The sequence below is a fragment of the Camelina sativa genome, chromosome 4 (genome assembly GCF_030686135.1).
Source record: "Camelina sativa cultivar CO46 ecotype springtype chromosome 4, ASM3068613v1".
NCBI classification, from domain to species: domain Eukaryota; kingdom Viridiplantae; phylum Streptophyta; class Magnoliopsida; order Brassicales; family Brassicaceae; genus Camelina; species Camelina sativa.
In genome coordinates, this window is record NC_141883.1 from 8,011,777 (window position 1) to 8,025,689 (window position 13,913).

The 13,913-nt window shown below is 36.5% G+C and overlaps 2 protein-coding genes and 1 long non-coding RNA gene across 4 annotated transcripts; all 3 read left to right on the forward strand.

Annotated features, from left to right (window-relative positions):
* Window positions 1-1,042: 1,042 nt before the first annotated feature.
* Window positions 1,043-2,343, forward strand: LOC104780105 (uncharacterized). 2 transcript variants are annotated; one of them, XR_015596654.1, is made up of 4 exons: window positions 1,043-1,161; window positions 1,472-1,572; window positions 1,998-2,014; window positions 2,105-2,343. It is a non-coding gene; the product is annotated as an uncharacterized LOC104780105 (long non-coding RNA). The 2 variants fall into 2 exon arrangements; XR_766647.2 differs by lacking the exon at window positions 1,043-1,161 and having other exon boundaries at window positions 1,431-1,572.
* A 6,792-nt stretch (window positions 2,344-9,135) lies between these two features.
* On the forward strand, window positions 9,136-12,388 carry LOC104780107 (pentatricopeptide repeat-containing protein At3g29230). The gene is made up of 3 exons (XM_010504573.3): window positions 9,136-11,217; window positions 11,398-12,236; window positions 12,360-12,388. Exon 1 carries the CDS (start codon window positions 9,347-9,349, stop codon window positions 11,150-11,152), a length of 1,806 nt encoding a protein of 601 aa, XP_010502875.1. The 5' UTR covers window positions 9,136-9,346; the 3' UTR covers window positions 11,153-11,217; window positions 11,398-12,236; window positions 12,360-12,388.
* Window positions 12,389-12,425: 37 nt separating this feature from the next.
* LOC147945589 (uncharacterized) lies at window positions 12,426-13,564 on the forward strand. Its single transcript, XM_087510059.1, has 2 exons — window positions 12,426-12,577; window positions 12,696-13,564. The coding sequence occupies exons 1-2, from the start codon at window positions 12,433-12,435 to the stop codon at window positions 13,502-13,504; spliced, it is 954 nt and encodes a 317-aa protein (XP_087366185.1). The 5' UTR covers window positions 12,426-12,432; the 3' UTR covers window positions 13,505-13,564.
* The last annotated feature ends 349 nt before the right edge of the window (window positions 13,565-13,913 follow it).

Consider the following 13,913-nt stretch of genomic DNA (forward strand, 5'->3'; position numbering starts at 1 on the left):
TGAAAACATTAAAAAAAAAATTTATTTGAGATATTGTGGAAGAGAATGCAAGAAGTGGAAGAGAATGAGAGAATGTGAAAATGAGAAAGTAAAAAATGCCAATATGAGAGAATGAGGCAATGCTTATTTATATGATAAGAATTGATGGAAGTTACATTTAGAATTATTGGAGTTACAAATATTATTTATTGTGTTTGAATAAAATTGAGTGGTGGAATATGATTAATACATCATTTATTTTATTTTCAGTTATAATTTTATTTTAATGTATGAATTAAATGTATTGTGTTAATTGAGTCTTAAATATTATTTAAAGCAATTAAACAATTAGAAAGCAAATAAAAAAATAAAAAAATAGAAAGTATTAAATGAAAATCAACCAATAAGGAGAGAGTGAAACCTTACTTTTATATATATGATTTGATGAAAATACCTTAAAATAGCACAGTTATATTGTATAAAAGGTTATAATATATTTTTTTTTATTACTTGTCAACTCATTCAAAACATTATTCTATTTTAGTTCTTTTACAATATTTCAACTAGGTATTATTAGACTGTTGATGTTATGTTCCGGAGAAAATTATCATATATAAAATTTGTCATATAAATTTCTATTTAAGTAAATTATATATGATACTATGATCTGTTTTGTGTCAATTACTTAATAACAAATTATACATCAAAATATTTTTTAAAAGCATATAAACAAAAATTTACAATAAAGTGACACAATAATGTTTGTTATGATTTGTGACTTGTGATATAATTTAAAAGTATAGTAATATTATTAACTATGGATGAATGTCAAAAAAAAAAACAGACAAACTTCCTAAGGTCATCTCCAAGGGAAGTTTTAAGGGGGAGGTTTTAAGAAAAAGTAGGAAAAAAATAAATTAGAAAGGAAAAAAAAGAGCTCCTCTTATTAAGTATACTCGATTTTGGATTAGAGAGTGTGACGTGTCGACACATGATTGGATAAAGAGTTTTATTGAGCAATTATTATTTTTTGGCATTGTGTTCTTTCTCTTCCTCTCTCTCTCGCAAATCTCTCAATCGGAGGAGATTTAATCAGTTGAAATCGTTGGAGATAGAATCGGAGAAGACTGGAATCCAAGGAGATTGAACTGGAATCGGGTCTTGTTCCCGGATTGAATCCTGGTCAGTATGAGGAACACATGAACCGTGGAGCTGGGATCTATGTTGTTCCTGTACAAAAATGAACCTATTTGTTGGGTTTGATTAGAACAATTTTCTGTGTAGCTTTCTTATTGTCTCAAAAAATTGTGCAAGCTTCATTGTTTTGCTAATGATTGTTGTTCTGATTTAGCTGCTCAGTTGGAAATCGTTGGCTTGTTACAAAAGTTTTGATATGTTTTTGTTCATTCTTTGTTAGGGTGTACTGGTTTTATTTTGTTGCAGGCTTGGCTTGATATATTGGTAAGTCTTGTTTTGCTTAGCTCTGTTGCAGACAAGGCTTAACAAATTGGTAGAGACTTTCACACCTCTTGCTCCTTGTTCTGCTTAGTTGAAGCTCTCCTGCAGCCTACACAGGCTCTGATGCAGTTCTAGGTATATTGGTTGTTATACCTCTCTGTTATTTTTTTTAACTCTCTTTGTTTGTTGCTATTCTATATGATATGATTGTAAAGTCAAGTCTTCTTTAGTGTGTTATTGAATTTACAAAGTTTGCATGTTTTCATCTGCAGCTGCTGTTTGGCTTGTCTCGTTTTGCATATTAGTTATGTTTAAAAGTAATCTATTATTATTCACGGAGACATGAGATTTCGGATAAGTAGTAGTTCTACTTTGGTTCAGGATATAATTATCTCTGCATCAGTGCATCTCATTCTCTGTGTTTTTTTTTTTATTATTATTATTGTGTTGCTTTCAAACTTAGCGATTTGTAGACCTCTGAAAACATATGATATCTCTGATGGCGAGTTATAACAAGCTCTACTAAATCATTCATTCTAATGTTGTGTTGTTATCTGCAGATATTCCATCGCTGAAGGTAAGGCCTTTAGAGCTACCAGAATCTCATGTGTGTGTGTTGTTGTTCTTTGAAATCTAAATGGACTTGGTGAATTTTTATCCAATGCAGGCTAAAAAATAGGTGATCAATCAACCCCTAGAAGATGCATTGTTGGAGTTATCCAAACTGAAGAAATCAGAATGATGAGCAGACGGCTGCAGTGAATTGTTCATTGCTAGGAGTAGTTTCCAACTAAACTCAAATCAAGAGACTCAAAATTATAACCCACCATTGGAGGGGAAAATTTTAATTAGGAATCCTAAAGTTCTTATTCTACTAAAAGTACATAATATAGTAATTAAAAATTATAAGAGCTCCAAAAATATAACCCCCATTGTGGATGCCCTAAGGATTGAAAATGGGGAAAATTCCCTTAAAAAAAAATCAACTATTTTTTATTTGGAAAAAAACTATACGAACATTTGACATTTCTAACAAAATATAACAATTAAATTTTCCATCTTTTATAATACATAAAGTATAAAGTATTCATAAGTGCACAAATAAATAAAAATATTTCAGTTTTACACTTTAGAAAAAACATTGGAGGTTATTGATTTGGGATTTGAATAGAGTTTTAAAGATTTTAAATGTTATGTAGAATCTGTTGTTATTAGATCTAGATTTTAATTTTGTTAAAGTTTATTGTTATTAGTTTGTGATTTGTAAAAGTCATTTAAAATCTAAAACAAATTTGAGATATTGGATTCGGATTTTTATAAAGTTAATAAAAGTTTCGTGTTATTCAATTAAAATAAAAGAATCTAGAATTGTTAATGAATTCAATTATTATGCTATTGGTTCATGATTTTATACACATTCTTCAAAAAATAAAGTCATGGAAAGTATTACAAAAATATAGAGATTGTTTGGAGCACTTTCCAAGATTTTAGAAAACTAATTAACAAAACTATAGCATATGATCTAGCAATCCTTGAAAATATTTCACTTAGTCACTTATTATGATTTTGTTGAACCCTTCAAAATTCTTTATAAATTATAATCCAATAACACCCCCTAATTATATTTGTTTAAAATTTAATAAATATAAAAAGAAAAAAAAAAAACTCAATTTGTGGTTTTTTTCTCTTTATGTTGTGTAACACCATTAAAGCTCAATTTGAGATTATTTATTCTCATACTCTTTAGAATAGAACATGTGACAACAAATTCATTAGATAATGCTCTAGGTTCCAACTATTGTTGTTGGATCTCAGTTTGAAGATTTGAATTGGGAAAATTGTAGAATTGTACTTTTGTTCAGTTATTATGAAACCCATATAAAAAAATATTGTGAAAGAGGTAAAAAAAATTTCAGTTTACTTAGGGTCTAAAATATTGAGATAGGACCGGATATAATCATATAATGATGATAATTCATGGATGAGAAAGATTGAATCCATAGGTAGTAAAAGAAAAGAAGAACTCAAATTATAAAGAATAACTCTCTTTATTTATGTTTAGAAAAATCTCTCTCTCAAAACTAAACACTTCTTAAGCTCTCTCTTTTCTCATATCAATGTCACAACTCAACACTTGATATATATAGAGGCTTTCTTATTCCTTTTCCTATTAAAACTTAGAACTAGATAACTCCTAATTCTATTTTGAACTTATCTTGAGTCTCTCTCTTAGCCTTATCTCTCCTTTGTAAAGATAACTTAGACTCTAAGATTCAAAGCTTATCCAACAATTACCCCCTTAAGCTTTGAATCATCCTTTGCAAAGTCATGAACTCCAAGCAAGCTTCTCATTTCCATAAACTGAACTCTCGCCAATGCCTTAGTCAATGCATCCGCCTTTTGATCAGCTCCAGGAATGTGATCAACATAAATGAGCTCCCTTTCCACACATTCACGGATAAAATGAAATCGTTTGTGAATGTGTTTACACCTGCCGTGAAAAACAGGGTTCCTCGAGAGTGCAATTGCTGCCTTGTTGTCAACATACAACATGATCTGCTTGCACTTCCAGCCTGTGATTTCACTTAAAGGTTCCTGGAGCCATATCGCCTGCTTATCTTCTTCTGTTTCTGCCACTGTGTCCTGATTTTGTGAACACCAAGTGATCGGTGTGTCACCGAAGAAGAACACGTGACCAGTTGTGCTTCTCCCATCGTCTTGATCGACATTGTGACTACTATCACTGAATCTGATGATCTCTTTTAAACCTCCTCGTTTGTACTTCAATCCGTTTGATGCTGTACCTCTTAGATACTGTAGTATATGTTTCATAACTTCTCCATGTGACTTGCGTGGACTTTGCATATATCTACTTGTTATACCGACTGCAAACGCAAAGTCTGGACGCGTATGCAACAAGTACCTCAAGCAGCCAACATTTCTTCGATATCGAGTAGGATCTATCTCCGATTCTTCAAGAGCTTTGGAAACCTGCAAACCAAACTCCATTGGAATTAACGTTGGATTACAACTCGCTAATCCAGCTTCTATCAAGATCCTTCTCGCATAACCTTCTTGTTTGATAGTGATTCCGTCTTCCTCTTGATTCACTTCAATGCCAAGGTAGTAAGTAAGTTTACCGAGGTCAGTCATCTCAAACTTTGCAGACATCCCTTCCTTGAATTCTTTTATTGCCTTAAGATTGTTGCCTGTAACAAGTAAATCATCAACATAAACAGCAACTAAGAGCAAGTCACCTTCTTTTCTTCCGATACACTGAAGTTTCTTTAGCACACCTCTTGAAGCCCATCTCCTTCAAGATTTGGTCTAGCTTTGTGTTCCAAGCTCGTGGAGCTTGTCTCAGTCTGTACAAAGCTTTGGACAGCTTGTAAACTTTATGTTCCTCACCCTTAATCTCGAAACCTTCCGGCTGATCGACATACACATCTTCTTTTAACTCACCGTGCAAGGACGCAATTTTCACATCCAAGTGATGGATCTCCCATCCATCTGATGCAGCCAAGGCAATTAGCAACCATATAGTCTCTATACGAGCCACTGGATCGAAAGCTTCTCCAAAGTCTATGCCACTCTCCTGTACATAGCCTTTTGCAACCAATCTTTCCTTGTGCTTACTTATAGAACCATCTGCATTTCTTTTGATTTTAAAGACCCAATTAAGCCCAATTACCTTCACATTTCTTGGCTTCTCAACTAGTGTCCAAGTCTTGTTTTTATTGATGGAGTCTATCTCTTCTTTGCAGGCAAATATCCAAACTTGTTTGCAGTTAGCTTCTTTGTATGAACACGGTTCGTCATTGATCATGAACAATAATATTTCACTCTCCAATGTCGCCAAAAGAACATAATCCTCAAGGCGTTTCGGTTTTTGGGTTTGATGTGTAGATCTTCGTAGAGGTTGTTGTTGTTGTGTATCTTGAGTGACAACAATCTCATTGTCATCTCTGTTTTCCTGAGATGTAACACTCTCTATTTCATCTTCTCCTGGATCTTCAATATCATTATTTGTCACAATCGGACCTTCTCCAGCATCCTCAATGTCTCCCCATCGCATATAAAACAGACCAGGTTCTCTGTCAGATTCTGCAGTCGTTGAATTCCAAGTCCACTTACAATTCTCATTGAAGACCACATCTCGGCTCACAACTATCCTCCTTGTAGATGGATTAAACAATCTGTAAGCTTTTGATCCAGGTTCTATTCCTAGGTGAACCAACGACTGAGATCGATCATCAAGCTTCTTAAGGTGTGCAACATCAACTTTAGCATAAGCTACACAGCCAAATACTCTTAAGTGATCAATGTTTGGCTTCCTTTCTCGCAGGCTTTCATATGGAGTGATATTGTTAAGAGCCTTGGTAGGTACCCTATTAATCAAATAAGTAGCATGACGTACACCTTCCCCCCAAAGGTAATTCGGTACCTCCATTGCTTTAAGTAGACTCCTTGTCATCTCCATAAGTGTTATGTTCCTTCTCTCCACCACACCATTTTGTTGTGGAGTGTAAGGGGCTGTCAAATGTCTTGTGATCCCAGTAGATTCACAAAAATCATTAAACTCTTTTGATGTGAATTCTCCCCCTCTATCTGTTCTAAGAGTTTTGATAGCTCTTCCAAGATCATTCTCTACAACACTTTTAAAACCTTTGAAGCTTCCAAAAGCTTCACTCTTCTCCATTATCAAGATAGACCACATATATCTTGAAAAATCATCAATAATCACAAATATATACCTATTATTTGCGAGTGTTGCAGATGATATGGGACCACACAGGTCTGCATGAAGTAGTTCCAATGGTTGTGAGGCTCAAAATAAGGCAGCTTTCGGAAACACTTGTCGAGTCTGCTTTCCAACTAAGCAAGATTCACACAACAACTTTTCTTCTCTAACATCGGTCAGACCATGAACCATTTTGTACTGAAACATGGCCTTAATAGTCTTGAAACTGATGTGTCCAAGTCTCGCATGCCACTTCCATGTGTTGTCTTCGAGTCGTGAGAGTAGTGACGTTGGTCTTCCAACCTTAAGACTGATTTTGTAAAGGCAATTTGAGGATCGCATTACTTTCACTAGAATCCTCTCACTTGGATCGTGAACAATAAGATAATCACGCCTCATTCGAACATCGCAACCTACCTCCGTTGCTTGTCCTAGACTCAGAATGTTGCTTTTTAGATCGGGGATGTAGTAGATATCGGACACAAGAATCTGCTCTCCATTCTTGCTCTCGAATAAGATTGATCCTTTCCGTTCAATCTCCATAGACGATCCATCTCCAAACTTGATTGTTCCTTTTATATTGCTATTAAGCTCTGAGAAATAGGTCTTGTTTCCTGTAATATGGTTACTTGCCCCATTATCTAGATACCACATGCCTTCTTCTCTATTGTAGTTCTTCAGTATAAGCTTATCTTCATTCAAGAAAACGACTTCACGCATATACAGAGTTTGATCAGCTTTTTTTGTCTCCTTTGTTTCAACCTTGTTTGCTTCTTGTACCTTTTGTGTTCTCTCAGGGCAGGAGGATGCATAGTGACCAATCTTGTTACATCTAAACCAGGTTATGACCTTCTCTTTCTTTTCTTCGGTTTGATTCTGATCAGTGTGATAGTCATATCTTTCTTGACCGTTGTATCTTCCCCTGCCTCGACCTCTGCCTAGTCCTCTGTAGCCTCTTCCTCCTCGACCACGACCTCTCCCTCTAAAATTGTTAAAACTCGGGGGTTGTAGGTCGTCTGCGGTTGTCGATCAGAACTTGTAAACATTAACTTTCCTTGTGTGTCCTCTTGTTTATCTTCTCCTTGTATTCTCTCTTCAAAGGCTCTAAGTCTTCCAACTATCTCTTGGAAACTTGTAGTATTGAGGTCCAATACTTGTTCTAGAGAGTCAACAAGATGGATAAACTTGTTCCTAGGCACACCGTTTAACAGCTTCTTCACCATCTTAGGCTCGTCAATAGATTGGCCTAGAGACGCTGCTTGTGTTGCTATCTCCGATAGTTTTCCTGCAAAACTATCAACCTTGTTTGAATCTGCCATCTTTATCTTCTTGAAATCAGACATTAGTGTCTGCAAACGTGCCTCCTTGACACGATCAGCTCCCAGGTTTCTAGACTTAATCGAATTCCAAATATCTTTAGGTGAAGGTAGATCACCAACTTGTAGAATAAGCGATTCTGGAATTGATTGGAATAGTAGTGCCGTTGCAACATCGTTCTTGTCTGCATCGGTTGAGCCTGGTTCCATTGTTTCCCAAACCTTTTGAATACGTAGTATGAACTTCATCTTCATAGACCATACCGTGTAGTTCGTAGAGGTAAGTTGAGGACATTGGATCGATATTGCTTTGTCCATCTCCTTTGGACGTGATACATTTGTTAGATCTCCCATTGTTTCGAATCAAATCCACTCCTCGGATTGATTTAAACCTTGTTCTGCTAATCGGATCACAACTTTGATTGATTAACCTTGCTCTGCTACCAAATAAAAGAAAAGAAGAACTCAAATTATAAAGAATAACTCTCTTTATTTATGTTTAGAAAATCTCTTTCTCAAAACTAAACACTTCTGAAGCTCTCTCTTTTCTCGTATCAATGTCACAACTCAACACTTGATATATATAGAAGTTTTCTTATTCATTTTCCTATTAAAACATAGAACTAGATAACTCCTAATTCTATTTGAACTTATCTTGAGTCTCTCTCTTATTCTTATCCCTCCTTTGTAAAGATAACTTGACTCTAAGATTCAAAGCTTATCCAATAGGTAGAATGCCAAAATTTGTTAAAAAGTTGGAAACCCATATAAAAAAAATCGATATGTTACTTATAAGTACAACTGTATGTTTCTGGCAGTTCAATTTGTTTGATCGTGTACAATTGGATACAAGTGCAACTACATTTTTTGGGCAATTACAAAAGAGTGAAAAAGTGTAGAAAAGTTTATTTCTTTTTCATGTGACAATGAGAAACTTTTTCATGTGACAATGAGAAAGAGTAGTTTATTAGTTATAAACTTTAATTACGGAGGAGGGAAGATGTAGATGGATCTCGTGAGAGGATTGAGTAAGGAAAGTTGTTGTACATGATGAAAAATAAGGGATAACCTATGAGAATGCACAAACTACTCTCAAAAATGGTGTGAGAGAAGGAAGAGGAGAAAGGAGGAGTGCTCTTGGAATTATCCGAAAATGTCCTAAACAAGTTTTTTTTGTTGTAAAAGAGAACGTTGATTTACGGTGGTTAAATTTCACCGCAAAATATAGGTTGAACAACATATTTATAATTAAGAGATTAAAACTTTTGATATATTTTACTCAATTTGTAATTAAAAATATGATTAAAAAACAACAATTTTTTGTTGACAAAAACAAAAACAAAAAATATGATTAAAAACAATTTATAAAAAGAGCAAATGAGAATAGAACTCAACAATTTGATCTTCAAAATCACTATAATCAATTTCGAACATGACAATAAATTTGAATGATGTTTTGCTTTGACCCTAAACGAGTGTTAAGTGTTTAGCCTGATGGAAAGATAAAACACCACACAGATAAGATGCTTTCAAACTATTGTGTAATTTCGAGGGTCATACACCAAACCTAGTGTTATGTTATATGCATTGCAATTTGCAGCCCATTCCCAAATACAAAAATGTCTCTATTCTTATTTGTAGTTCGTTTTTGAACGTATGTATATGCCGCGGATAATATCCATAACCTACTTATCATTTTTATATCACACTTTTTTTTTAAGTTTCTCAATTTCTCAAACTCTCTCTGTTTCTTCTTCTTCTTCTTCTTCTTCATAATGCGAACCCTAATTCCCATCTTCAAAGCTTAAAATAATCCACCCACCAAACACCATCTCCACTGGATCCGACATTGATGATGACGTCATCGCTACCTGTCCGAGCTCCGTCATGGGTCTCATCCCGGAGAATCTTCGAAGAGAGACTCCAAGAGCTTCCCAAGTGCGCTAACTTAAGCCAAGTGAAGCAGCTTCACGCCCAGATCATTCGGCGGAACCTTCACCAAGATCTTCACATAGCACCGAAGCTAATCTCTGCTCTTTCTCTCTGCCGTCAAACCGGTTTAGCTCTTAGGGTTTTCAATCAGGTTTCAGAACCAAACGTTCATCTTTGCAATTCGCTGATTAGAGCTCACGCGTTGAACTCGCAGCCGTACCAAGCTTTCTTCGTTTTCTCTGAGATGCAAAGATTTGGTCTTTTCGCTGATAATTTCACTTACCCTTTTCTTCTCAAAGCTTGTTCGGGTCAATCATGGCTACCTGTGGTGAAGATGATGCACAGTCATATCGAAAAATTGGGGCTTTCGTCTGATATCTATGTTCCCAATGCTCTCATTGATTGTTATTCTAGATGTGGTGGTTTGGGTGTTAGAGAGGCTATGAAGTTGTTTGAAAAGATGGGTGAGAGAGATACTGTGTCTTGGAACTCGATGCTTGGTGGATTGGTGAAAGCAGGGGAACTGAGAGATGCTCGCCAGTTGTTCGATGAAATGCCTCAAAGGGATTTGATTAGTTGGAACACTATGTTGGATGGGTATGCTAGGTGTAGAGAGATGAGTAAAGCCTTTGAGTTGTTTGAGAAGATGCCTGAGAGGAATACTGTGTCTTGGTCTACGATGGTTATGGGTTATAGTAAAGCTGGAGATATGGAAATGGCTAAAATTATGTTTGATAAGATGCCATTGCCGGCTAAAAATGTGGTCACTTGGACGATAATTATTGCCGGATATGCGGAAAAGGGGCTTGTGAAGGAGGCTGATAAATTAGTCGACCAAATGGTGGCTTCAGGATTGAGATTTGATGCTGCAGCTGCTATTAGTATCTTAGCTGCTTGTGCTGAGTCTGGTTTGCTCAGTTTAGGAGTGAGGGTTCATTCCATAATCAAAAGGTCTAACCTCAATTCGAATGCGTCTGTTTTAAATGCACTACTTGATATGTATGCAAAATGTGGTAGCCTAGAAAAAGCGTTTGATGTGTTTAACAACATGCCCAAGAAGGACCTCGTCTCTTGGAACACTATGCTTCATGGTCTTGGTGTTCATGGTCACGGTAAGGAAGCAATTGAGCTTTTTTCGAGAATGAGGAGGGAAGGGATTCGGCCTGATAAAGTCACATTTATTGCTGTTTTGTGTTCCTGCAATCACGCTGGTCTCATTGATGAAGGCGTAGATTACTTCTACTCGATGGAGAAAGTGTATGATCTTGTTCCACAAGTTGAACACTACGGTTGTCTTGTTGACCTATTAGGTCGAGGGGGAAGGTTAAAGGAAGCTGTTAAAGTTGTCCAAACAATGCCTATGAAACCCAATGTTGTTATCTGGGGTGCTCTTCTTGGAGCGTGCAGGATGCATAATAATGTGGATCTTGCTAAGGAAATCCTGGATCCGCTGGTTAAGTTAGACTCTTCTGATCCGGGAAACTATACGCTGCTGTCAAATATTTATGCAGCAGCAGAGGATTGGGCAGGGGTTGCTGACATAAGATCAAAGATGAAGAGTATGGGAGTAGAGAAACCATCTGGAGCTAGTTCGGTTGAATTGGAGGATGGGATACACGAATTTACAGTGTTTGACAAGTCACACCCAAAATCTGATCAAATATATCAGATGCTTGGTAGTCTAAATGAACCTCCAGATACCGGTGAGCTAGTTGCTGTCGGATAAATTGCTTAGTTTATTATGTTCACAATACAAGGATTTCGTCAAAGCCACATTGTCAAGATCTTTAGGTAATATATCTATATAGGCTGTGTACACCAGCATTCAACAGTGTGGCCTAGGCCATAAATTTGTAGTTCATTTTCCGTAGGTACACAGACGGTTTTATCCTTGTAATTCACAAAATTGGACGAGTTCGGGTTTTGTATATACAACATAATTTAATCATCTTGTTTGCAATACAACTTCAGAGATGGAGCTTCTGGATCTTAGTTCCACAGAAGGTTCTTTGATCAACCTTGTAGACGACAAGTAACAAGAGAAGATCATGCAGGAAAAAAAAGACATTCAAACTCCAACGTAACCTCACTGTGAGTAATATTATGACTTTGTGGAAAAGATTAAACAAAACATGGTTAGGTGATCCCTAGAAGTTGAAGTGTAAAAGACTAAAACAATTTCACTGATGATATATTGTTGGTGATGTATTACCATTGGACGTCAGTATGATGACGTATTGTTTGGTGATGTTACCTTTGCACTAACCAACTAGTTGTTAGAAATGATATTTAAGTCAAATTAGAACACAAAGTCGTGGAGTTTATTTTATTACAAAATCAATGTGTTAATGATTTTGAGTTGATCTTAAATTTCCTTTTTGAAGTGATTTCTATTGAAATAGTAATACAATAATGGGGAAAAGAGGACCACCGATAGTGCCTCCTTTGATTTATTCCATCCGCAATAGATGACTTTGATCATACCCAAAATAAAAGTCTACGAACTCATTGGATTATTGTAATTCACTTCTATTTAAGACCCTTTGATGAATGATTCAAATTTTACTGATTCAAAGAGATAGAGGGTGAGAGATTGTGGGGAGGGAGTTTATCTGGTTGGTGGATATAGTAGTTGCATGTTTTTTTTTTTTCCACAGGAGTGGGTAAGTAACTGCAGAGGCAAACCTTGAGTGGCCACTAGGCATACACATCACCAGAAAAAGATGATAAAAGATTTGTCTCTTATCCAAAATCCAAAGGCATATGGAAATGCCTATCTTTAAATTACATCAACACCTTGTAGGGTTAAGGTATATCCATTGCCCATTCCTCTGACTAGGACCCTTAGAAGTTAACTCATTCAGCCTGTGGTTCACAGTTGTCTACTCTCTTATATTTAGATGTAACTTTTATGTTCTGTCTTCTCTTCACAGGAACTAAAGTGAGTTGAGTCAGAGAAAAAGAGAAAGATAGAGGGGAGAGAGAGAGAGAGAGAGATAGAATAACATGGAGGCTTGTTTTCTCACCTCAAGATCACTCTCTGGTAATAAAGAGCTTGTCCCGTTCATCAAATCCAGAATCTTTTCTTGCCCCAAGAAAAATTCCGGCCAGTTTCTCACCAGGAAGGTTGCTTCTCCGATCTCTGTAAATTGTAAGTAAGATCTCTTTCATGATCATTTTCATCTATGAGAATGGCCTGAGTATCAAAATTACATGTCTTGGTTTAGGAATTTGCCTGTCTGAGTGATGAGAGCATTTTGGTTGAGTAGGTTCCCTCTCGGATTCATGGAAGCCACTGGACGATGATGCTGATCTCTTCAAGGATTGTGTCAATAACTCTACAGCAGATGCTGATTGGAGAGAATTCAGGGCAAGACTTGTTGCTGGGGAACAAGCTGCAACATCCGAGAAGGACCCTTCCTCGTGGTCTAACCCGGGCATGGTGGTGGACTATCCGTCATCATCGTCTTCAGTGATCACTATTGGAAGCAAATGGGCACACAAGATCCACGAACCAGAGACAGGCTGCCTTCTAATTGCCACAGAGAAGCTAGACGGTGTCCACATCTTCGAAAAGACGGTGATCCTCCTACTGTCTGTTGGACCCTCAGGCCCTATAGGAGTCATCCTCAACCGTCCATCGCTTATGTCGATAAAGGAGACGAAGTCAACGGTACTAGACATGGCAGGAACGTTTTCAGACAAGAGACTCTTCTTTGGTGGACCATTGGAAGAAGGGTTGTTCTTGGTAAGTCCGAGGAGTGGTGGAGACAACGAGGTTGGTAAGAGCGGAGTGTTCAGACAAGTGATGAAAGGATTGTACTACGGGACGAGAGAGAGTGTAGGATTGGCTGCAGAAATGGTGAAGAGGAATTTAGTTGGAAGAAGTGAGCTTAGATTCTTTGATGGGTACTGTGGTTGGGAAAAAGAGCAATTGAAAGCAGAGATCTTGGGAGGGTATTGGACAGTTGCTGCTTGTAGCTCCAGTGTTGTTGAGCTTGGTTCAGCTGTAAAAAGTCATGGTCTTTGGGATGAGGTTCTTGGGCTTATTGGGCCTCAAACAGGCTCTGTTATCTAAACATTGTTTTTTGTAATGCCTTTTCACGAATGTTATATGGTATGACCAGTGTTCAAGAAAGCGCTAGGCGGTATCTAGGCGGTGATCCAACGCCTAGCGCCTAGAATGCTTGGTCGGGGCCTAGACGGTTTTTAGGCGGTTTAGGCATTTACAACATAAAACATTATATATATAATTATATTAAAATATATGTTATAAAAATAAAAAAATTATAAATTATAAATAACGGTAAGAAAAATACATTTATTTAAGTTATATTAACAACATATAAATGTTTATAATTACGTATATAGATATAAAACATAACAATTTAATTATATGTAATTTAAAAATCAAAAATAAATATTAAAATAAAATGTATGTAATTTTAAGCGGGTTAGGCGGTCATCTAGACGTCTGTTGAGCGCCT

What these genes read in the sequence shown, in the direction of transcription:
- LOC104780107 (XM_010504573.3), top strand. Translation starts at nt 9,347, where the DNA reads ATGATGACGTCATCGCTACCTGTCCGAGCTCCGTCATGGGTCTCATCC.
- LOC147945589 (XM_087510059.1), top strand. Translation starts at nt 12,433, where the DNA reads ATGGAGGCTTGTTTTCTCACCTCAAGATCACTCTCTGGTAATAAAGAG. An exon ending in TTCTCCGATCTCTGTAAATT is followed by an intron (nt 12,578 to 12,695) that starts GTAAGTAAGATC and finishes TTGGTTGAGTAG; the next exon opens with GTTCCCTCTCGGATTCATGG.